The sequence below is a fragment of the Poecilia formosa genome, unplaced genomic scaffold (assembly GCF_000485575.1).
Source record: "Poecilia formosa unplaced genomic scaffold, Poecilia_formosa-5.1.2 Scaffold122, whole genome shotgun sequence".
Classification (NCBI taxonomy): domain Eukaryota; kingdom Metazoa; phylum Chordata; class Actinopteri; order Cyprinodontiformes; family Poeciliidae; genus Poecilia; species Poecilia formosa.
Window position 1 is genome coordinate 1,316,428 of NW_006800061.1, and position 23,542 is coordinate 1,339,969.

The 23,542-nt window shown below is 40.1% G+C and overlaps 2 protein-coding genes and 2 long non-coding RNA genes across 5 annotated transcripts in view; 3 read left to right on the forward strand and 1 right to left on the reverse strand.

The window, feature by feature from the left end:
* Nucleotides 1-196: 196 nt before the first annotated feature.
* On the forward strand, nucleotides 197-2,631 carry leg1.1 (liver-enriched gene 1, tandem duplicate 1). Its single transcript, XM_007561042.2, has 8 exons — nucleotides 197-596; nucleotides 686-772; nucleotides 861-934; nucleotides 1,018-1,122; nucleotides 1,609-1,727; nucleotides 1,860-2,001; nucleotides 2,087-2,183; nucleotides 2,274-2,631. Exons 1-8 carry the CDS (start codon nucleotides 299-301, stop codon nucleotides 2,423-2,425), a joined length of 1,074 nt encoding a protein of 357 aa, XP_007561104.1. The 5' UTR covers nucleotides 197-298; the 3' UTR covers nucleotides 2,426-2,631.
* dpf3 (double PHD fingers 3) overlaps nucleotides 2,515-23,542 on the reverse strand; it is a 24,321-nt gene continuing 3,293 nt past the window's right edge. Inside the window, exons 2-13 of one of the 2 annotated variants that reach the window (XM_016675872.1) lie at nucleotides 17,299-17,459; nucleotides 15,239-15,346; nucleotides 12,811-12,944; nucleotides 12,409-12,504; nucleotides 11,422-11,494; nucleotides 10,949-10,990; nucleotides 9,925-10,062; nucleotides 9,710-9,838; nucleotides 7,318-7,430; nucleotides 7,133-7,214; nucleotides 5,688-6,970; nucleotides 2,515-5,639 (exon numbers count right to left, since the gene is read on the reverse strand). In XM_016675872.1, the coding sequence (XP_016531358.1) occupies nucleotides 6,903-6,970; nucleotides 7,133-7,214; nucleotides 7,318-7,430; nucleotides 9,710-9,838; nucleotides 9,925-10,062; nucleotides 10,949-10,990; nucleotides 11,422-11,494; nucleotides 12,409-12,504; nucleotides 12,811-12,944; nucleotides 15,239-15,346; nucleotides 17,299-17,459 (1,144 nt within the window). In that variant the 3' untranslated portion in view covers nucleotides 2,515-5,639; nucleotides 5,688-6,902. Of the gene's footprint in view, nucleotides 5,640-5,687; nucleotides 6,971-7,132; nucleotides 7,215-7,317; nucleotides 7,431-9,709; nucleotides 9,839-9,924; nucleotides 10,063-10,948; nucleotides 10,991-11,421; nucleotides 11,495-12,408; nucleotides 12,505-12,810; nucleotides 12,945-15,238; nucleotides 15,347-17,298; nucleotides 17,460-23,542 lie in introns of those variants that run through there. The other variant, XM_016675873.1, reaches the window with a different exon arrangement.
* Nucleotides 9,924-17,351, forward strand: LOC103144182 (uncharacterized). The gene is made up of 4 exons (XR_476894.2): nucleotides 9,924-10,003; nucleotides 16,528-16,661; nucleotides 17,069-17,163; nucleotides 17,261-17,351. It is a non-coding gene; the product is annotated as an uncharacterized LOC103144182 (long non-coding RNA).
* Nucleotides 17,420-18,441, forward strand: LOC103144181 (uncharacterized). The gene is made up of 2 exons (XR_476893.1): nucleotides 17,420-17,509; nucleotides 18,011-18,441. It is a non-coding gene; the product is annotated as an uncharacterized LOC103144181 (long non-coding RNA).

Below are 23,542 nucleotides of genomic sequence, written 5' to 3' on the forward strand. Positions count from 1 at the left end.
GTACTGGCCATGTTATGTGTGAGACATAACATGGCCAGTTGTACTTTGCACCATGCTGTGTCTGGGTATTTGGACAGTATTGAGCTGTGTGCACTCAAATCCGCTTATCGTTTCTGCAAGGGTCCGTTGACCCGTGGGTCAGCAGGCTGTAGCATTAAATTGTGTGTGTTTGCTTTGTCATGGTAGTTAGAGTGTAGACATGTGAACAGCGAGAGTACATAAGCCCTGTTGTCTCAAACAGCTGTCAGTCCTGAGTGCACACTCTCGGCTCACTTGTTCTCCATCAACCAGGACAATCATGTTGTGCTTGGCGGCCCTTGGCCTCCTCCTCGCTTCGGCGGTGACTTTAAGCAGCTCTGCTCTTGTCCTGGAAAATGGCCTGCCGAACCTTTGGTCGCAAACTGCCGGCCAAGTGACTGAACTACCTATGCAAGATGGGATTCTGACTCCCAATCCTTGGAATTACCTAAACCGCCAGAGTTTCTATCGTCTGGTGATTGCAGGTACAGACCCTTACCTGACCTACATGGGGACAACCCAGACTGAGAATCCCTTTTGGGGGCTGGCACTGCAGCTTGGATGGATGAAATCCTCAGGTAAAACTGCCTTTTGTTATGTTTTTATTATTTACTAAACATCCCCAAACACTGGGAAATGTCATAGTGTAAATCTGCTGCTTCTGTAGGTCGCCTTGCCGACCCGTCCGGTTCAACAACCTGCGGTCTACAAACAGGAGACGCCATGTGTATTTCACCCGAGAGTTTTTGGGGCTGTAAGTGTAACAAACCAAATCTGAACACAAAACACTCACAGAAATCACTGCCCATCTCTGTATGTTTCTTTTTTTTTTTTTTTTTCAGGTATGAACTACTTCACCTCAGCGTTGCCCTTCCTGTCTGCTGCACAACAGGGTTTCCTGGGAGAAAACATTCAGGTTGTTTTTTTTTTTTGTCACCATACAAGATGCAACCTGAATATTGATAGTGATGGATACAATGATTCTTGTCATGTTTCCAGATCAAGCTTCAGGTGCCTGCAGGTGTAGAGGGTTTTTGTTCAACCTACACTGAATGTTCAGCTAGCCACTCTGATGCCATGACCAAGTGGGATGCTTTTTTCCAGGTATTAAAATGACGCCGGAAATGTAGCCAGTGTTGTTTGTGTACCTTTTTCTACCAACACTTTCCTTTTACTAAGCTTTCCAATAATATGCAGTATTATGCGGAGACACATTTTGGTGTAACTTTTGATATCTTACCTTGCTTGTGGAGGGTGTCCACGACAACATTAAGGCAGTCTTCCCATTTCAGTTTGAAGGCCACAATATGGCAACAACAACATCTCCATTTCAAAAATCCCTTTAATAAATTGGCATAAGGTAACATTCAAATGTTTTTAGCTATAAGTTTAAGTTATCGGTAAGTAAGATTAATCAAAAATAACAAAAACAAATGCTTGAAATAAATCACTCTGTGCGACATGAATGTGTATTATGAGCATTTGTCGCTTCTTTTTTTTGAGTGACATAAACACTTTCCATATTTGATGACGTTCCAAGTTATTGAGCTGTACCTCTATCACTTTAATGATCAACTTGTGTCTTTTAAGGCTCTCAAGCCAACATCTGAGTCTACTCTACCTGACAACGAGAAGAAAGACTCCATCCTTGGTGTCTACTGGGTGGCTCAAATGGCTACGACTTACGCCTCTTCTACATGCAACGTCAAGTAATCCATCAGTCTGTGAATTTGAATGTTGGCCTTACCACGGAATTTGCATGTTACATGATGAAGTGGATGTTCAAAATCTTATATTTCCAAATATTTCTTTGTGTCATCTCCCGGCTTTTGTCCATTCAGGAAGAGCCACTACTCCGCTGAGGAGCAGTCATTTGCAGACAGCTGGTTGGACTCTGCAGAGTATGTTGCGGCAGCTCATTTCCACTCCAACCTGGAAAAGTCTGTGCTGTTCCTGAATCCTCTGCCGAGCCGAATTTTACGGGTACTTACGCCGTCACTGACGTGTTTATTTTAATATCTTTATTTCGCTGAATATTCGTCTGTTATTTTTTCACTTCTGCATGCAGGCGGGGGATGCAGCCCCAAACATTGCCGATCTGACTCAAGAGGAGAACAACTCACTGAAAATTTTCTCCTGGATGAAAAACATCAATACCATTCTTGGTAGGACACACGGTCACAAACAAAATGGAAAACGTCTTCAGTTTGGATCACTAAGTCTCAAAGGTTGATAATGATCTTCTCTTCTACCAGGCGGCTCAATGGTTCGCATGTGGAAAGGGGCGATGTGTTCAGTGACTACTAGAGAGAAAGGCAAAGACCTGTTGGAGCAACTTCTAACAAATCCCAGCTTCCCCACAGCCTCTTTCCTGTCCTTCATCACAGAGATGACTACCGCCTGCTGAGATGAACACAAAAATACAAAATCAGAAACACTGTGACATCAATATGATCACAGTCCCTTTAGCGCCTAAAATGTTTGTTTTTTTCTCCCCATCAAATTAGGAGGAAAACCTTCACTACAGGTTGTTGATCTGCTCTGGATCAGAGCAGATGTTCTTCATGTAACTCTTGTCAATTTATGTAAACCCATAAAACATAAACAAGTGAATACTCTGTCTTCATTTGATTATATTGGAGTGTTGTCTAGAGAGTCAGTATTAGAAAGTGATGTCCTGGTTAATGCTAAAAAATAAATTTAATTTAGTTTATTTATATATATAGGGCTGATTCACAACACATTGTCTCAAGACACTTTAAGAAAATTATTTTTATAACCAACATTTTCACAATAAAGGACCGTTTTGAAGTATAGATTAACCCTTTCTTTGTGTTGCAATTGTCATGAGATTTTACATGCAAGGCAGCCATATTGAATTTTAGGGCAACAGTTGTGATTTCTAAACGTTGTACTTCCTAATGTGCTGCTTATTTTAAATGTTTTGAATCCACTGACATGAAGATCTTCAGTAGCTCATTACTGACCTCTAGTGGTCATGTAAAACATAACAACATGTATCTCTTCAAGTAAAATTATGTGTATTTTAGGGAAAGTATTAAGTATTAGTTCTCTGTTGTTTCACTTTCAAAGATGATTTGGAGCTGTTGTAGTCGTTGAGTGATTTTGACAACATTTTTTAAAAATATACACATATATTTATAGTCATACAGACATAAATCCTTCATTTATGTCTGTAAAAACACTTTTAACAGGAGTTATGGAGAAATCTTTATTCAGACACAAATTGAACAATTTAGATTAACAAAATGCTGCACAAAATTTCATTTAGTGAAATTATTATACAAAAAAAACACATTGACTTATTTAAAAAAAAAACAGATTTTATTAAAGATTAGGAAATCTTTCGTTGTTATAAACATACTAATTCTATGCTACAGTTTGATTGTCTGTGGAAAGCAGTATCAAAAACAAACACACAACATCGAGACACAAATACAATATTTAATTTTTACTATTTTTTCTTCCTTTTGTGGAGCTTACTGGACAGACTTATTTTTATACAAGCATTAGCTTCGTCACCAGTTTAGCTCAGTATAAAAACAAAAGTACGGCTGAAGAGTTTTAAACGTTTAGTGAAGCATCTCACGTACAACTAGAGCAAATGTTATTTTAAACAGACAGAAATGCATTACGAAGACTTTGATATATTTCTACCTGGGCACTGAAGTAAACTTTTTATTTTTTTGAGAGCCTGAGGTTAAGGTTTATATTTCCACATTGGCTAATTTAAAGCAGTGGCACCAGTAAAGTAAAAAACAATCCAGAAAAAGGATATAAAATTAAAATAAACTTTTTAAAGGTGTAACATCTTGCGTAACTGTTCACACACAGACATGTAGCTAAACAAGAAGACTGTGTTTAATAAGCGAAATATTCCTGATAGTTTCTCTGTCCACACATCCCTTCAAACTCAGCCTCTGGTTAGGACGTTTGAAGGTTTTTCAAATAAATCCATCTTTTATTTTATCTTGGCATCGTCTCAGATAATATAATATTAACAATGATGGAAATTTGAGTCTATTTATTTAGCAGGAGAGGAAATCCCACATCAAAGTAAATCAAGTAATCCACAGAGGTGGGTAAGAACTAGTTGTTTACTTGAGTAACTTTTTGGAAAACAATTACTTTTAGGAGCAGTTTTACAATGCCACACTTTTTACTTCTGCTTAAATAATACTAATAGGAAGTATCACTACTCTTACTTGAGTAAAATTTCTGGATACTCTACCCAGTGTGAGTAACTTCACAGAATGAAGAACAAACATATGTCAACCAAAAATATTTGAGACACAGAGACAAACCTAGGGTTTATGTCGGAGTGAAACCTCTTGTTTGTACAAAAGCTTTGTTGTTCTAACGTTATTTTCGAGCCTGTTGTGCCATTTGTAGGTCAAAAAAGATACAGTAAACACTATCGTCACTGGAAGTACTTACATATATATACATTTTGTACTGTGAACATTAGCTTAATAAGTTTTATATTAAAAAATTTTCGGGGGGAAATGTGTTTCTTTTGTCGTAATTTGTCATGATCAGTTACTCAGTACTTAAGTAGCCGTGTTACCAAATACTTACATGAGTAATTTCTTGGAGAACTACTTTTCATTTCTACTTGCACTTAAAAAAAATATAGTAAAGTGGAAGATCTGTGATATTGTGGGCCTGACTCCCTGATTATTATTAAAAAAAATAAAAAATAAAAATCTGGTAGACTCTGTCTGAACTGAAACTCAGCTCAATATTCATTGAGCTTATGAATAGTAGACAAATAAACCCAGAAATGCTTAAAGCAACCACTGTCTGTAGCTGCCTTAGGTTTTCTAAGTGCAGAATAATAAAAATAAAACTAACAACACATATACCAATTATTGTGGCACCAATGATTGTGTCAACAAGGATTGATTTCTTAATGTTTTTTTTCCCTGACTGAATATATTCAAAGTCAAGATTATTCTTTCCCAAACTTTCAGCATGAGTTTCTACTTCTGCTAAAAAAAAAAAGACAAATGTGTAGAGATGAATAATTTCTATTCATCTTTGCCTGAGGGTTTTGTTTTGCAAGCTGCATATTTCAGCAGCTTTTGCTCCTTTTAACCAAGAAGTCTTGCCTAAAGAGAGTTTATAATGAAGAACACATTTTTTTTCAGAACTAGAGTTTAGTTTGCCGTAGCGTTAATGAAGGAGGCGTCATCTTCGGGCATTAAGTGTAAAATTAAACGATTTGACAGAGTGAAGCTTTAGCTTAGTGATGACACAGCTGATGAGTCATATTTACAATTTGTTTGTCTTTATTCATTTATGCTTTGGACATAATCTAAGCAAAGTTGTTGTTTTTTGTAAATTGAGAAAATGGTATAATTTATCTGTAAAAGATGACAGTTGTGCCATAAATAGTACTTTGTTGAGATGGGAACAGTAACAGTTTGGGAATCCGTGATTTAGAGTAAATGAGGTCATTGACAGCATGACTTAGCGATTATCAGCAACATATAAATAATTATAAAGAAAGGTGAAATCATCTGTTTGCCGAGCACCAGAAATAACAGTAACTCAAAGGATACAGAAGACAGACGTTGATTAAAAAAAAAAAAAAAAAACTCAAAGGATACAGAAGACAGACGTTGATTAAAAAAACAAAAAAAAACAAAAAAAAAAACAAACGATAGTCGAAGCGTTTTCAATCCCTTCATTTCCTCTCGGCTCTGGACGTAAATTTGCGAGGTTTGACACGACCCGGTGAAAAACTGGGAAGACCAGTGCAGAGTCTTCCCAGATATAAGCCAGGAATGTCACTGCAGAGTCTAAACATCGGAGCGAAGCTGGAGGGAGCACTTTAAACAGAAATCAGTCAAACTAACTCAGCTTTCTCCCGGCTGGAGACCGCAGAGCAGCAGAGGAAAAGAAGTGATACGCCACCTTCTAAACACTTGTCACGCATGTCCTAAGTAAAGCGAACAACAACAGCGGGTTATCGGTTCTGCCTTGGCTCCTTGACGTCCACTGGGTGGTGAGGTAGAGATGTGCTTGAGCGGTGGACCTGCTGTTCGCTGACCTGCGGTCGAGGTTGCTCGCTGATGACATGTGCATCTGTTGAGTGTTGCTCGGCTACACGAGAGGTAAAAGGTTTTGTCTTCTTAAACAGGAAGCTGCTAATGTACTGGAATGTGTGCATGTGGGGGTTTTTCGAGAGCCGCTTGCAATCTCTGTGTGGGTTTTTAAATTCTGTCCAGGGAGTTTGCTCCACATGTGTGGTTCCACCAAACTGCAAAAAGTATGTACAAACACTTATTGTGTACCGTGCCAGGCAAAAAAAAATGGGATAAAAGTTTCCACATCAGGCCAAAGTAATGGCCTCATTTAAAGTCTTTTTTTTTCTTTTTTTTTGATTTGGCCGACACAAAGTAGTGCATAATTGCAGTGGGAGGAAAAGCGAATGTCTGTTTTTTGTTTTTTCCAAATAAAAGTTTGTATTGTGCGTGAGATGCATTTGTATTAGCGAACCCCTTTACTTTGACATGACTAAATAAAATCCAGTGCAGCAGATTCTCCTTCAAAAGTCAGCTACCTTTTAAATATCAATAAGGTTAAGATAGAAAAAATGATCTCAAAAACATAATCAGTCGGCAACGGCGGTGCTGAGGGCGAGAATGTTAAATATGTTGATAGAAAAGCCACCAGAAGATGCCACAGATGACTGTTGTCATCTAAAGACTTGAGTGTGGACTTTGTGCTAACCAAAGAGTGAAAAGAGTCAAACTAAAATTTGGATTTGGGGCATGCCTCACTTTTCAAGGTTTTCTGAAGGGTTAGCAATGCTTCTCCATGATGCTGTGTGTATGTGGATAATCCCATGGTTCCTATTATGCTTCTATGTGAGCCGAGGCCTTGTCTTTTAACAGGTCCAGACACAGGTGACAGCTCCAGCTCCCTGGAAAGACACAGTGAGAAATCACCTCTCCTCTCTCTTTCCATATATAGCCTTATCCTGAAGCCTCTCTCAAACATAAAGCACATAACCTAAAAAGTTTTGAGTCCACTGATGTCTTTGGTGCAAAAAAAAAAAAAAAAATCTTCAAAAACCGGCTCTCACCTTCAGGAGGCTGGGTCATCGGAGGCTTCAGGCAGTACATGTGATATCCCCGATCGCAGTCATCGCAAAACAGCAACTGGTCCTGAATGGAAACAAGCACACACACACACACTCGACATTGTGAGAAGAAAGAGATTTTCGGCGACGGTTCCCGACACGACGAGGCTTAGCGTGACGATGCTCACGTCGTTCTCGGAGGTTCCGCACAGACTGCAGGACTTGCACTCGATGCACTGCCACTGATACGTCCTGACCGCCTGCATCATGTTCTCTGTGAACTGCAGGCATGTGGGGTGACCTTTGGAGGGGCATCAAGGTAAAAAAACACAAGGAGAGACATTATTGGACATATTTTACGAGAAGTTTCCACCTTAAGTGATGTTCATCCTCCAGATTATAAAAATACTTTCTGTTGTTTGGGTGTTTGAAGTCATTTACAAATTGATACAACTCTCATTTCACCTGTGCGAACATGTCTATGCACCCTTGTGTAAGTAATTTGTGTAAAGCATCCCAACAATCACAATCCACTGTATCGGTATTGTATTCAGGTAATCATCAAATTTAGTGTGTTGCATGGTCAGAAAGGCTTATTTTTTTTTATCTGACCACATCTCTTTCTGCAGGCTTAAGAAGGCTTAATACAAATAATTTTTATGTAAAAAAATAAAACTTTTCCCATTATTTTACAATAACGTATCTCCGTCCATCTACTGTGCGATTATTTAACTGATTTTATTGGTTTATCACATAAACTCTTAACAAAAAAATTGATGTTTATGCTTCTAACTTGACTAAACACAAAGATATAATTGTGGTCTTCCAGCCAAAATGAAAACATCCACGTCAGAGGAACACAGGCAACATCACGCTTGGTTCGCTCTTCTCCTGTCCTGACAATGCTCGTTCGCTCAAATGCATTTTTCCGCCTTCTCCCTGCAGGTGATCTGAGATATGATTCGCAGGGATAAACAAAGCAGAGGAGGGGGCGGGATGTGATGTGGAAGGAAGAGATGCAGACAACTGCGGCATCATGATGCACGGAGCTGAAGAAAACAAGCAGTGACGGCATGTCATCTAAAAGCAGAAATCCTCACGGAGGGACGGAGCCAGACGAGGCAAGCAGAACTGAACCAAGCAGCAGATATTAAAAATGGGGAATATCGGTTTTTCAGCTGTTCAGTCTCACTCATTGAGGTCATTGATAACCCACAAAAAGAGAAACGCTTGTTTTGTGGCAACTTTGAAATTGACCTTGATCGGCACTTTTCTTCTAACCTGACTGAGCTTCATGTATTCATTTATTTTAAACGTCTTCATATTCAATCTGTCATATTCCCAAAAGACTTGCAGCTGCAGCTACAGCTACGGCTAAAGATTATTCTACAGGTTGTTGACTCAATGTGGCTAAATACAAATGCACAAACAACTAATAATACATTACATCACTTCCTCTACTTGTATTTGTCTATAACACAAAACCTCCACAATGTACGCTGACATCCAAGCTGAGCTTAATGAGCGCTAAAACATTTAAGGTGGGTAAACAGTCTGGGCTTTTCTAAAGGGCTGAAAACCTCTTTAAAGTTCAGACTTTGTAAAAAATCTCTGATAAATCTTTACATTTTTCATAAATCTTTTGAATCTTTTGTAGTGTAACTTTAAATTGTTTCACGCACGCACGCACGCACAAATTTGGGTTTGCTATTTTAGTAGCAAAAATAATTAATCCAATCCGTCGTCTACACCCATTTGTCCTTGCATGGTCCCAGGGGGCTGGTACCCATTTCCAGCAGCCATTGGGTCAAGAGGCGGGGTGCACTCTAGACAGGTTTCCATTCTGTCACAGGGCAACACAGAGACACAAAGGACAAGCAACCATGCACACACACACTCATACCTAAAGGCAATTTAGAGCAATCAATTAACCTAACTTTCTCTGGACAGTGGGAGGAGACAGTCCACACATGCATGGTGGAGACATTAATCCAGGTCTTTTGCTGTGTATTAAGATAATTCATTGTTAATGTTGTTAACGTCTGTGTAAAACTGTTTGGTTCTCTTACATAGTTCTCCTGTTTTCTCCTGTTTTCCTTTTACTGTCACAATTATTCCAAAAGCTGGATCCAAACCAACCTGGCTCAAGATGCAGAAAATAATTGCCCTCATTGTTAAAATGCGATTTACCACATTTTTTTATTTGCCACATCCAGACCTAATTATTGCCAGATCTGTAGAGTCGAAATATTACTTAAATAGAAGCTGTCTGACAACAGTAAGTAGGCAAAAAGAGCAGCATTGTCCTACAGCAGCAAGCTACAGCACAATGACTTGTTTCGAGCCAAAATTCCTCTGAACCGGCGTAAATCCACATATAAAAAGAAACATCACTAGAAGATCGCATTTTGCGTTTACTCTGGTGATGTTTTTCTAGTATTAAAATGTATTTGACACCGAAACATTCACAATTTTCACAATATCTGTGAGGAGGCAAATACTCTAAAGTCGGTTGTGCTCATAAACTCATCTCACCGTCTGGGGTTCGCTTGTTTTTTGTTGTCTTTGCGACAAACTCACCAGAGCGACCGCAGTCGGAGCAGGACACCAGCTCCTCCGCCTGCCCCGTCTTCCTGTTGGCGTCCTGGTCTCCCAAGCAGAAGTCACAGTAGTCGTTGGGAATGATGGTTCCATCAGAGCCCTTCTGAGCTGCCCGGAGGAACAGGAAACCATCATAAAGGAATATTTTGATAGAGACCGCCATAACGAGGTCAGCTGCGAGAGCTGCGTCTCACGTTTGTGGTTGTCCGAACTGTGAGGCGACGACGGAGCCGTCTCCGCGTCCTTCTCCTCTTCGCCTTCCTCCTCGGCCAGGTGAGTGTGGGTGTAGTGGTAGCTCAGGCCCGGACGGTTCTTGTAGCGCTTCCCACAGACTGCGGATGAAACGTGACGCGTCCGTTAGCACAATTCACCAGCTGAGGGCTGAGAAGGAGGATGTATAAACAAAGCAACAGCAAAAAAAAACAAAAAAAAAAAACAAACAGCAAACAGGAAACACCGAAAAGTTAAAAACTACCTTTGGATGTACTGGTAGATTAGTTCTGTTTATTGTTTTGTTAATATGAGCACGAAAGCATGAACTCATGATGATTTTTCTTTTTTTTTACTGGCATCCAATTGTGCTGAACCCATTAATCAAAAGTAAAAGACAAACAATAATGGAATCATTTCCATGCCAAAAACATTGAAAGCTTGCCGGATTGCCTTGAATTTCTAAACTAGCACAATGATCCTGAATTAATTTCAAGTTTCAAACGGGTATTTGGTGTGGCGTAGAAAAGCATAAAGGAGTTTCATCTCATCAAATCCAACCATCACTCCTCCACCACCGTGCTTAACAATTGCAATGTGGTGTGTGTGAAGCAGGCAATTCTGCATAAGCTGCAGTTTTCCTCCACCCCTCAAAAAAAACACAAAACAAACAAAAAAAAAAACATATTTCTTGATTTGAAAGCACAATTCAACTTTCACAAAGTTCACAAAGCAGTAAATAATTTGCACCCAGTGGAAACACTTCCTCGGCGGCTTTAGAGAAACCGACGCAACATGCATCTGTCGGTGAAGTCACACCAGAACTTGCGACCGGTAGCGACAGGAGCTCATGGCAAAGCGTTAGTGTCATGCAGCGAATCCACAAGGAGAAGCCCAAGCATACAGCATCAGAAGCTTTCTCTCAGACATTCCTGCGCTGTTAGCGAAAAGGCTGACCACCGCGATATAGCATGGAGCTGGGAGAGAGAAAAGTTCAAATTCAGATACCTTCTTCAGCCTTTTTTGAGTTATGCTTTTGTTTGTACCTATCTGGAACAGAGGAGACACAGAAGCAAACCATGACGGAAAGAGAATGAAACAAAAATGGAAATGAAACCGATTGGCATGAGTTTCAGTCCACAAACAACCCGACTCCTATGGTGGGGGAGGAGAGGGGGGATTTTGTCCAGGTACAAAAAAAAAAAAAAGGGGGGGGGGGGCATGCTGGTCAATTCTGCATAAACATCAGAGTCCCTTTACATGCTTATTTTAGGAACAGGGGGAAAAAAAGGAGGGATGACATTAAGAGACTTGAGAAGCTACATCTGCTCTTCATCAACATGTATTTTCTCTTTGAACAGACATTTTAGATCTTTTTTTTTGTCATGGGAACTTCTGCAGGAAGGGGGTTGGGAGGTGTAATAACAGCAGGATGACAGGGCAAATGATAAACTGAGGAGACATGCTTTGCGTCTCCTTACTGTCACAGATGTAGGGTTTGTCCAGGTCTTCTGCATTAACGGATTCTGTCCTTCTGCGAGTCGATCCTCTGCTCTGCAAGGAAACAACAAACATTTATCACACGTGCGACCCTGCTACGCTTACAGGTTAAAGCAAAGATTACATTAGTTTAGTTCATGTTACTGCTCTCATTCATAGAACTAAATATAATACATTTGTATTATTTCAGGCTTTTATTCATTTATTTCCACCTTTCTCCCACGCATTGTCAAAATTGTACAGAATAGCAGCAACCTGTGTCTCTGCAGCTGCATGTTGAACTTTCTTAATAGCTTTGGTTAAAAATTAAAAGGAACCAGTTAATGTTTCTTAAATACAATAAATAAAATAATAGCAAATACAGGCTTTCAACCATTTTTCAAAATGTTCCTGCACTGAATCTGTGCTGAATTTTCACAACGAATGTCACTAAGAGTACCAGTAATATGTTTTTAATCATTAAATTGGAATCTATGTGGTGCTTTTTAGTATAAATATGTAAATCCTCTTTTATGTTTCTCGTTATTTTAAATCATAAAAATAGAAAATAAAATGCTGGTTATATAAAAATAAGACATTTCCTAAAGCAGATATTTATATGACAATTTGTTTTTTTTTTCCCATGAGACATTTGCAGCTCCAAATGAGTTTCATTTGGCTGTCCTGAGAGCAAAACGGCTCTTTAGGTTGTAAAGGTTGCAGACTAATGGTAAAGAACAAACCGGGTGACGCCTTTCTAACCACTCGTCTTAACAGAAATGCCAGAGCTCATTTAAATTGGTTGGGTTTTTTTTGGACATAGAGCCAATTTAAATTAGCTCTACCAATTCTGATGAGAAGAGTGATCAAATGCCCAGCCCGGAAGAAGAATAAAAAAAGCCAAGTGTTTTAGTCGTAATGAAAAAAAAAAGCATGTGAATGTTTAAGCAATGTAACTGAATGACGTATTTTTGGCTTTTGTTACCCACTTTGCCTCTATTCCTGTTCTTTTTCTTTGGTGTATCTGCTTCAAACTCTTCATCTTCGTGGAAACTGTCCCCGTTTTCCTCTGCTTCCAGAACTCTCTACAAAAAAAAAAAAAAAAAACACACCCCTAGTAGGTTCAAATAAAACAAGATGAGGAAAAACAAGCTAAAAATAAAAATACAGCACAGAGGTTTGTGTAGACTTTAAAACACATCATGGTTGCAAGGCACTATTTTTTTTTCCACCACATTTTTAATGGGTTTTACAGATTTTGTCATGCAGGAACAGCCAGAAACGTTACTTTTACCACTGACGGTCATTCGTCAGGCACGTAAACCAGTCAGATGCTACAAAGGTGAGAAAGACAGTCATTCATTTTCAACGCCGGGTTGGTTTAAAGTTACCTGTATTTCCAGAAGCGTCTCCTCATCCTTACTGAGGTTGTTTTTTTTCTCCAACGCGTTGTCCCCCCTCAACAGCGCCTCCAAGGCGGTGGCCTCCCCGGGAGGCCCCTCGCGTTTGGGCGCCAGATCAGCTTCTGTGGTGGAAGGGTAAAGGGACGAAGAGCAACAGAAAGAAAGGATTTGGTTTCAGTATGTGCTTCCGTATGTCACAAACCTCTGTTTGTACCCCGTTTGTGTTACACGGTAAGCCAGCGCAACTGTTCCTCCGATATCAAAATATAAACTCAGCTCCAGTTGCACTTCAAAGACAAGGTAAGAGGCACGTCGTCAGCCCCGTCACTCCGTACTTATTCGATTCTGTGAAGGAGGATTTGTGAAAGCCCAAACTCACTACATCACTCCTCTTTGAACTTTAAAAGCGGAATGAAAATAGGATGAAAGCAGAGATGTGCGTTTAAAGTTTCCTCGTGTTTAGCATGCGATACGCCCAAACCTTTAGTCTTTTCGGTATCCGACGACTTCAGAGAAAGACTTGCAGGGCATTTTCTTTATCTGCTAACCCCCACCTCACCTCCAGCAGCAGCACAAACATGTCCAACCTTTATTGCTTTTCACCTGTGGGAACTTCCGTCAAATACCTCGAGTCTTATGTCTTATGTTTTCCTCTATCGTCAGCCCCTTAACGTTGAGCTCTAGTCAGAGCTGGGGTCAGGGAAGGTCATGTGAAGGTTTGTGAAGATTCAAGCTTCACTCAGAATCCATCAGTTTACTTAGAATTGCTTTTGTAGTTCAAGTTTTATTTAATGCACTAGATCGAGCAAACCTTTCCAAAAACTTTTTTTTTGTTTCCTTTATCAGGGCTGGGCTCAGAGGAGACTCATTCAGAATATCTCCATAAGGTAGAGATTTTTCTATCAACAAAGATATGAAAGATCCACCGCATTGCTCTGTTGCAAAGCAAAACCTTTGTAGCAAGTTCTACAGGGAGTGCTTTTTATTTTTCTTTTATTATTATTATTATCTTCTGTTGCAACAATTTCCACTGTTTTGAAATTCCCCTGAACAAACTTGCTCTGTCAGTCGGGCCAGTTGTATTTCCCTGCTCATGTGTTGGAGACACCAACTCTTCGCTGTCTGCACATGCAAAAAGTTGTGATCATGCACTCCCTTCCTCATGCCGCCCTGGGCATCCGCTCATGTTACATATCAAAAACGGGCTCTGGCAGCGAACAGAATCGTTCGGCTTAATATTTATGATTTCTCTCATACAACTAATTATTCTCAGTGCGCTGCTGTAGTCTCGTGCATTTTCTTGAGCCTGAAAACAGCAAATTGGTTCCAGACTCTTTTAGATGAGCTCCGATAACACAGAGCAGGAAATGTACATAAAGAAAAACTGAGAAATCACCATTATACATTCAGTCCAAAGGAGATCCTCTGCATGTGGACACCCCTTAATCCAGAAGGCATTAAAGCAACGAAGCATTCGATAAAACTCTGGAGGAACAAATTCACATTCCTCTGTCGTGGTATCATATATATTTCACCCGACCTGCACAATGATATCCTGCAAATGCTTTCCAGCTTTAATAGTTAAACAGCCAGTATTGCTTTTTCATCTTTTGGCATTAAAGGTTGGTTGGTTGTAGCTCTGGGGAGTTTCTTATACTTTTTTATTTTTTATTTTCCACAAAGAAGGACTCCCCTTTCCGCCGCGTGAAGAAAAAAAAAAAATCATTCTTTGCAGAACGCTCTGGAGTATTATATTGCATCTGGAGGACACAGAAGAGGGAACAATAGTGGCAGAGAGCGGAAACAAAGAATCGCCTTCATTCCTCCTCTTATCGGGTTCCCTGGTATTCCACTTCTAATATCCCCCCCACCCCCCAAAAGACAAAGCGCTGTGAGCACGAAGGGATGAGAACTGACAAAATAAAGCATGTACTGCCGTCTCATAAGGCTAAGCTGCATTTTAATGCCTCATGGACAAATGATTATAGAGGCCCAGTGAGGTTGCTCCTGTGCTGGAGTTGGGGGGGAGCAGGAGTCATGTGTGGGGGTGTATATGAGCGTGTGTGTGTGTGTGTGTGTATGTGTGTGTGTGTTTGTGTGTACGTGTGTGTGTGTGTGTCTACAGCTACAGAACAGTGAGAGGGGGCATTGATTCGAAGGGGAAAAAAAAAAAGAACCTGGAGACCTGGTGAGAGAGAGGCTAACCAGAGCCAGATGGCCTGATAGCAAGAATTAATAAAACAAGCAGAGTGCAGGAAACACAGCAGCAGCAGGACGCACGTCAAACTGAAAGCTGCATGTAAAAATAACTCAAATCAAAATGGGACAACAGAGTCGCTACTTCGCAGTGTTCGGGGTTTCAACTGAACGTCTGTGCGTGTGTATATCTGCCGGTCTGCGTTGTTGCTTGAATTACCTAGCCGGAGCTCACACAGGCGGAGCTGCGGATCCAGGGGTGGGTGGAGTCGCCTCTTTTTCCTCCAGCAACGAGCCGGGTACGTATACATCTGCCCCGCCGCCTGGCCTGGACCAGGAAAAAAGGACAAAACACACACAGCCATACACTCGTTAATGCAGGCACTGTGGAGGAATTTTGAACAACCTCTGCCAACATTTTAACAATTTATGCACCGAGTCCAAGCACAACAGACACACGGAAAAACACTTAGAGTCCTCGTCCCCCTCATCTCCTCCCTTTAGCCCCCCAGCACTTATTGTGTCCAGATTTCAGTAATGTTTAGTGCAGTGGTCAACATCTTGAGAAAAATCCTGACCCCAGTCAGACGCCATTAAAATTTTTTTTTGTCTTATTTTAGATTCTTCCGGTTGGTTTCAGAATTTCCAGTTTGCATCCTAGTGGAGCAGAAACCCGTATTCTAAAGCAAAGGAATGAAAATTTGAAATCTGACTTTACTCTAGCAAATTTGATCGTTTCTCTGCCTTTAATCCTCATCCTCCCCCCACCCCCTCCTCCCATTATCTTGGGAGAAAACAGAGGAGAAGGGAGAGGGGGTGGGAGGTGTAGAGGGGGTTCAGTTATGTCCACATGAGAAAAGAGAAAAAAAAAATCAAGAGAAAGGAGGTGGAGGCATCAACCAAGAATAAATGCATATATTGCGAGTTAGGTCTGCCACAAAGTATAGGGTGTGGCCTGAAGGGCTTTGCATACAAGATGGAGCACAGGCTATTTATGTCCAGATCTCACCAAGGAGCAGATTGTTCCCTTTGGCTGCACAGAGGACCCACATGTGCATGGCCAATTCTGAACACTTGATTCAAGATAAATCACTGATGGGCACCTCATCATGAGATACACATATTTAAGTTTTTTTTTTTTCTTTTATTACAAATATCTATTAGCTAAACATTGTAGGTAATGCGCTAACATGCTTCCCTGGGTTAATCTAAGCCTGGAAGCAGAATCAGAGTATTGACAAAATACACCCACCAGTTGGTATCTTGCAAATTTTCCTGAGTTGACTCCTCGTTTTCGCTCTGCTACTCCGCTTACCGTTAAGTCACGCAGCAGCAACTCACGGCATGTAGATGTGCGTATGCGCAGAAGACAACTTGCTGAATGTCAGAACGACCATCAGGGTGGCAAAGAAAGGGAATTCAAGATTCTTTGCTTCTAGCATGGTCTAATTATTTCAGCTATTCCTCACCTTCTGGGATTTCAAACTACGTCAATCTTTGCTTTTACAGGGAAAGAGAAAAACACAAAGAGAGTGAGCAAGCAGCTGGCGTGGGCAGAGGTCAGAGAAGAATGAGCAGACTGGTTCTACCTGGAAGCACGGATGGGCAACACCAGCAGAAGACCCCGCTAAGAGCCGCTCCAGGTAAGTGAGGCTGCAGTTCACAGGCTCAACAGAATTTAAGAATAACATATGGGAAACTTAAATTCAAATAATCTTAGCCTATGTGTGCTTTTATTTCTAGATCAGAGTTCAGACTTCTGAGACAAGTGCTTCAGTTGTAGGATACCTGTAATATCCCCCCAAAACTAAGACAACCACGCAAAGCACTCACTACAGCAGTCACCTGCTTCCATGCTCCTGGCGCTGCTAAAATGAATAAAAGATTTAGAATAAAACCTAAAACTGCTTTACTAATTTGCTGCGGTGGCAAGCTGTGCCACTTACAGGCTTGCGAGTTAGCACAAACAACTCTTTTTACTTTTGTAGCGACATCTACGTTACCATCTCCACCAAAATGATATGTTGTTTTTTTTTTGTTTTTTGCTGAGACTTTTTCAGTTTCTTTTGGAGGTCTATCTGCTGAACTATCTCAAAAGGCAGCCGTCTTCTTCCTGTTCCAGTAACATATTTCAGGTCAAATCAGGTAAAAAATGAAATACAGATATTTTCAAGCGGGTTGCAAAATGTAGCCAGATGCTATTCTGCACGGGGGAGAAACTGAGACTCTTTTTTTTTTTCAGGACCAGGCAGGTTTCTTGACCCTTGCAGAGTTTCTTACCTGGTCGGCGGTGACGCTTTTCCATCCAGATGTAGCAGTTGTTCTGTGCCACGCCAGTTTGCGAGTCCAAGAAGGGCATTCGCACGCTGCGCTCAGCACAGAGGCGGGCATTGTAGCTGCGACAGTGTTCAATGGCCTCTTTATAGAACTGGTCACCCAGCCTGAATCCAGGAAATCGTGAAAACAAGAACGCAGATAGTCAAACAACACTGTGAGTATACAGTTGCGGAGCCAGCCGAGAACACAGCAAAATGCAGTCAGGCTCATTTACATTTCGTTCTACAACAATTACCCATTCACTCAACATCTGCGCTGCATTAAGAAGATGTTTATTTGATGAAAAAAACACTTACCCACAACTTTATAGTCTTATTTGTGCTATCAATCACAGCAGTATAAAGCATGCTCCTGTGATTTCCACTTCTCCTTTGTGATGACATGCTGTTGTTATTACATTCATAACATGCAAAAGCTTCTTTCAGAATGGCAACGCCACATGCTGCTGGGCTGATTTTCCCAAATCACCTTAGACTCAAAACAATTGTAAGACTTATGCCCAAAATATTTCTCTTACAGGGTTAAATCAAATTAGTGAGTCACTTTGTTTAGACTTCAAAAAAAAAAAAAAAGATGGCAAAAAATCACGTTTGACTGCATTGTTCAGATTTACAGAGCCTTGCAAAAAATAATTGTCACCCCTTTCCTAATCTAGAACCAACCCAAGACTCTGGAGGAGCTGCAGAGATCCACAAATGAGGTGGGAGGATCTGCAAGAAAAATATTTGTCAAAAGGAAAAGCCGTCCAGAAGGAACACGGCAAACACGTTGAAGACGATGCTCTGATCAGAGAATAAATTCATCATGTAGGCCTACAGTCAAAAAAAACAACAAAAAACCATGCTGCAGGAACAAAATATTAACGTAGTAAAAAAAAATGTTAGCAGCGAGATCTGTATTTTTATTGCTTTAATGGGAAAATGGGTGGATTTCTCCCAGATTTCTTACGTTTTTTTTTCTTCTTTGTCATCCAACTGTGGCTTTGATATCAGGCAGAGACAAAATACAAGAAAACCACAAAGCCAAGGTTTCAAACCTAACTTGGCCCTTTGTGAAAATACAATTGCCTCCTTGTTAAATCAGGAATTAACTGCGATCAGCAACATTTTTTTTTTTTTTTTTGCTCAGTTTCACAAGCCACACACGGGCCTGATTGCTGCCAGACCTGTGGCATAAAAATAGATGTAAATCCTGTCTGACGACATGAAGTAGAATGAAAGATCTCAAAGAACATAATAGCACAAACTAATGAAATTCAAAGGCTGAGTCAGACAAAAACAGTCTGCAAAAGGTTAAATTGTCATTTCTAAGGTTTTGGGACTCCAGAAAACAGGAGCGTCGGTCGTTATCTACACATGGAACAGGACGGAGCAAGAGTGAATGTTTCCAGGTGTGTTCACTCTACAAAAATCACTTCAAAATAGTGCAAAAATAAATCAACATCGACTCAGGAGGTCACAAAATAATCCCGGAAAACACCAAAAGTACTGCCTCAGTTAAGGTTGATGTTTGACAATAAGAAACACTGGACAAAAAAATGGCATCCAGCACATACTTACTAAGTGAAAATCATAAAACACATCGTGATAATTCCCGAGCTGTTCTGGGAAATATTCTGTGGACTGGCTTAGATTCTTCCGGACATGAATGCTTTTCCAATTATTGATAAAATCGTTACGTTTTCTCGCTTTCAAAGAAAAAAATATCAAGAAAAGTGATAAAATACAGCTTTATAGTTCTATTGTGGAAAGTTCTTACAAAAAAAACCTTTGCAGAATCCCAGTGGTAGGGGTTAGCAATGGGCCACCATGTTTTGGAAAAAAAAAAAAAAATTTAAGTTGACAGGAAATGTGAAAATATCACTAGGTAATTACGTGTTATTGGAAGTCATTACCAGTATCTGCACACCAACTATGATGTTTTAGAGAAAAGCAAACATTAAAAAAAACCTAAATAAATAAACAAGCAATGCTTAGCCTGGTGGGGGCGCAAGTAAAGCCTTGTGGCCCGCCAGGCTTATAATACACTGGCGGAAACCCTGCAGTTTATATTGTAGCACAGTAAAATACAAAAAAGGATCAAAGTGTTTTGCAAGCAAGGCAATGCGTAAGGCAAGAAAAGACTTGAAGATAATAAGTTTCGCTTCAGGTCTTTAAGTCTATGTACTGTAGAGTCTGGACTTAAAATATTTAGAGTGAAGGCATTAGAGCTGACAATTAGACACGAGCAGAGAAGAGAAAAGCACATAAGAAAGATGAACCAAGCAAAGCTGTCAAAATGAAACACCGGTGGGCCCGTCAGTTTGAAAATCCTGCTGAGAAACGGTCTTCGTGCCGACTCAGCTTCATTCGCCGAGGTTTCAGGGGTAGAACAATTAAAGATAGAGGAAACCACACCAAGATCAGCACCTTCTGCAAACTGTGTGACGTGAGAAATACACAAAGGAGACTCTGGTGTTGATGTCACGCTGAAGATTTTCTCTGCTTGACATTGTTCAAGCCAGCAGATGCAGCCCTGCGAGAGTTTAGTGTATCCAGTCTGTCAGTGCTGTGTTTGGTTTTCGGTTTACAGAGTGCACACACGTCAGTCTGCTTGACCGTCACCGGCGCAGACGAGGAGTCTGGGAATACTCCTAAACAGATATGCACAAAATGGCACAATGGGCAAAAACAAGAACATTTAGCCCTAATGAAGAAAAATGCGCAGTATGTGGAGATGACAGAGGAAAGAAAGTTGGTTGTTGAATCGAATATCTCTCTGCTGTGATTGCATTGTATCGGTATGAAGCTGATTTATAGCGCAGTTAGTGGAAATATTTCGGACATATTTTCTCGCAAAGACCCAAGAGATGGGATCTGTTATAAATTGGCTCTTTTAAAAACAAACTGAATTTAAATGATTGAATTAAGATGACGTATAAAGAGGATTTAGGGGGGTGAGGGATAAAAACATATTACTGATTTAAGTATTTATGTACAGAAGAAGATAAACAAAAGAAAAAAAATATTACATAAGGGGATAGCCATAAGGAGGAAAGAAGGGAAGACTCGTAAAATTATGCATGAGAGATCTGAAGGGCAGACTAATGTCTCTCTTTACAGTTTTCCTTTTTTTTTCCAATGCAAATTACAGCTCAGCATTTGCTACAAATGACAACAAAATGGGCTGAGCTCAGTCAGAAATATTTTTTTAATCTACCTTTGGGAAACTGGATGAATGAGGATTACAATGGAATGAGTATTTGGGGAAAATAATAAGGAAATACCATAGGACGTATTATTAAAATGTGACTAAAAACAGAAACCACAGAAATCACTTATTTTCCAAGCTTACTTTCTACTGGAATACTGTGCTGTAGGCCATGGCTGTGAATCATTTGCTTGGCCCAAAGATATGTTGGTCCTGATATTTTATTAGTAATGGTATTAATTACATAACACGACAATTACGCTGACTGTTATTTGAAAAGAAAAGACCTTTTGGGGGACATTTTCTCTGTTGGCATCCTTGATTAATTAATTGTATTGCAGTTGCATAGCATCGCACTGACATTTAAAAAAACAAACAAAAAAAAACTTTTAATTTGAGTGCCGAAAGCATTCACAGACCAATCATTTTTCCTTTAATGATTGGTTTGTGTTTTTATTGTTTTTAAATTAGAAAATGCAGACGTTTATATTAAGCACTCCGGAAGACCGTTTAAGCAGCATGACAAATAGAGCAACGATAGAATCCAAATGGAAACAGTTCTCATTTTTCTGAAAACAAATTGTACAGCCGCATATTTTCACTGAGGAAAAATATTTTATGAAGCTGGAATTAGAATACAAATGCACATTCACAGCATGGTTTGGAGGATCCTTCTCCATCTCGCTGGGAAGTCGATTTGCATATCTTGTGTGTCCGTCAGTCTTCTGCGATTCTAGCAGTTCAGAGATTGGACAAGTTTGATCCCCTTCATATTATTCACCTCAGAATTCAACACACTTAAACCGCTGCTCTTTGAAGAAAAGCCACTCGAAATGCCGGAGAACTAGATGAGTTTAACTCTAGCTACAATCCGTCTGTTCCCAGTTTATGAATCTTTAAGAGAGGCGACTGTAAATAAGAGAAACCCAAAGCTCCTAGTTGCTCAACTTCATGTGGTTTCTGGCAACAGATGCATGTGGAAGTTGTTGGCAGACGTTTTGGGTCATACAGACCTACAGAAACGAGGAATGCAGCTGGTGCTTTTTGCCAACACGTGTTTATACAGTACGAGAGCGGCAGTCACAGTGCAGATCTTCAGAAGAGACTTCCTGTCACACAACACACATTCCCAGAGGTTAAAACGTTATATCAGCCGTCACTATTTGTTGCCTGAACTGAAATGTGTGTGTGTGTGTGTGTGTGTGTGTGTGCGTGTGTGTGTGTGGAACCTGCAGGCATTTCTCCTCATCTCTCTCTTCTTCTTCTTTTTCTTCTTCATCACTCTGGCTGGATGTTTCTGTCCTGATTTCAACAGCCTGAGCGTCTGTGCAGTCTTCCCGGGGGAGAATCTACGTAGATTCTTACATAAGTGAGCGGCTGTGAATTTGTCTGTGAGGTGTTTTCAAAACTTGAGCGTAAAACATATGGAAAACCATTTTGGTCACTAATCGCACGTTGTCCTACGCCACCTGGCGTCTGACAAACCGCATTAAAAGCCTTATATGGTTCACTTAGAAGTTAGTTAATACGTGACAACAGATGTTTTCAAAAATGCTATTTGGACTCAATTAAACACCTGGTGTAACAAGCGCCTGGTGATGTATAATTAGTCATTTCATCCTCTAACTATGACAGCCAGTAGGTGTGAACAGCTCTCATCCAAAAAGTAAAAAGTGAAGTTAAATGTTCCAGACCAGAGGAAAACCATATGTCCATTACATACATACATTGTATGTCAATGTGTGTAATTGACATACATTTATGAGGTCAATTTTAGTTAGAGATGTATTAGGAATTCACTTCCTCACAAGCGTACGTACAGTCAAAACACGGAGAATTTGAGTGAGAGCACACGGGTATCATGTATGCCTCGGGTGGATACAAAAGAGCCCTTGAGAGTATTAAATTACTGTTAATTTGTTGCTCCCCAATGTTAAAAAAAAAAAAGGACTTTTGGGGAAAATAAACGTGCATGAAAAATGTAATAGTTCTACATTTAACTGTAAGTTTTAATACTGCACAGAGATCTGGAGTCTGATAGATAAAGGTCATTTTTAGACAATCAAATTGCAAAGCATGACGTGAGTGTAAGCCAGATGCACGTGGCTATGCAAAGCAAAGACAGAGAGTTGCCAACAAGGAATGTTATTTGTTACCAGATTAGAGAGTAACAATGAGTTCCTGTGTTAGTTTATAGACAAAAACATCATTTTCTGAATCAAGGGCCAAACATAAAATATGACAAAACTGTAATAAATATTAAGGCGAGAATTTTAACACGTTCATTTTAACTAATTAATTATACAGATTTTAACATGTTAAAAATTGTTAAAGCAATTAATCTGATTTAATATTTTTTTTTTTTTTGGCATTTCAGAATTCCCAAGCCGGAACCTTTGTATTCACAGATTTCCAATAAATCCAGTTTAATTTTGGTCCAACATCAGTGTCCGACCTTACAAATGTACTCCTGAAAAAAAAAAAACATCAAGCAGTTTAACTCTCAAATTGCAGGTTGATACATTAAAACCCCACGAATTAGGTATGGGACAAGTAAAATATGTTTGGGAACATTGTAGACATACAGAAACATGAGCAGCATGTGACCCTGAATGAGTGCGAAACCTCAGGGGAATCAGAGGGCAGACGCTACATATGGGCAATTAAAGCTGTGGAAATTTTTGGAGTCTGAAGACTGGGCGAAGCAGAGCCGGAGGGGGGGGGGGACGGGGTCTGACATGACCTGGGGCACACGTGTTCCCTTTCAAACCATGTCACACTCATTCCTTCTCAAATGCATAGATATGTCTATGCATGAATGCATTCATTCTTTTTACGCCACACACTGGGAATGAAAGGGAAGAAGAAGTGAAGATGGAGGAAGGAAAGAAGATACGGAGGAGCTGAAGACGAGGGGGGTTGGGACCTAGATTGAGATGATTTTACTGCAACATCCATCCATCCATCCATCCATCCATCCATCCATCCATCCATCCAT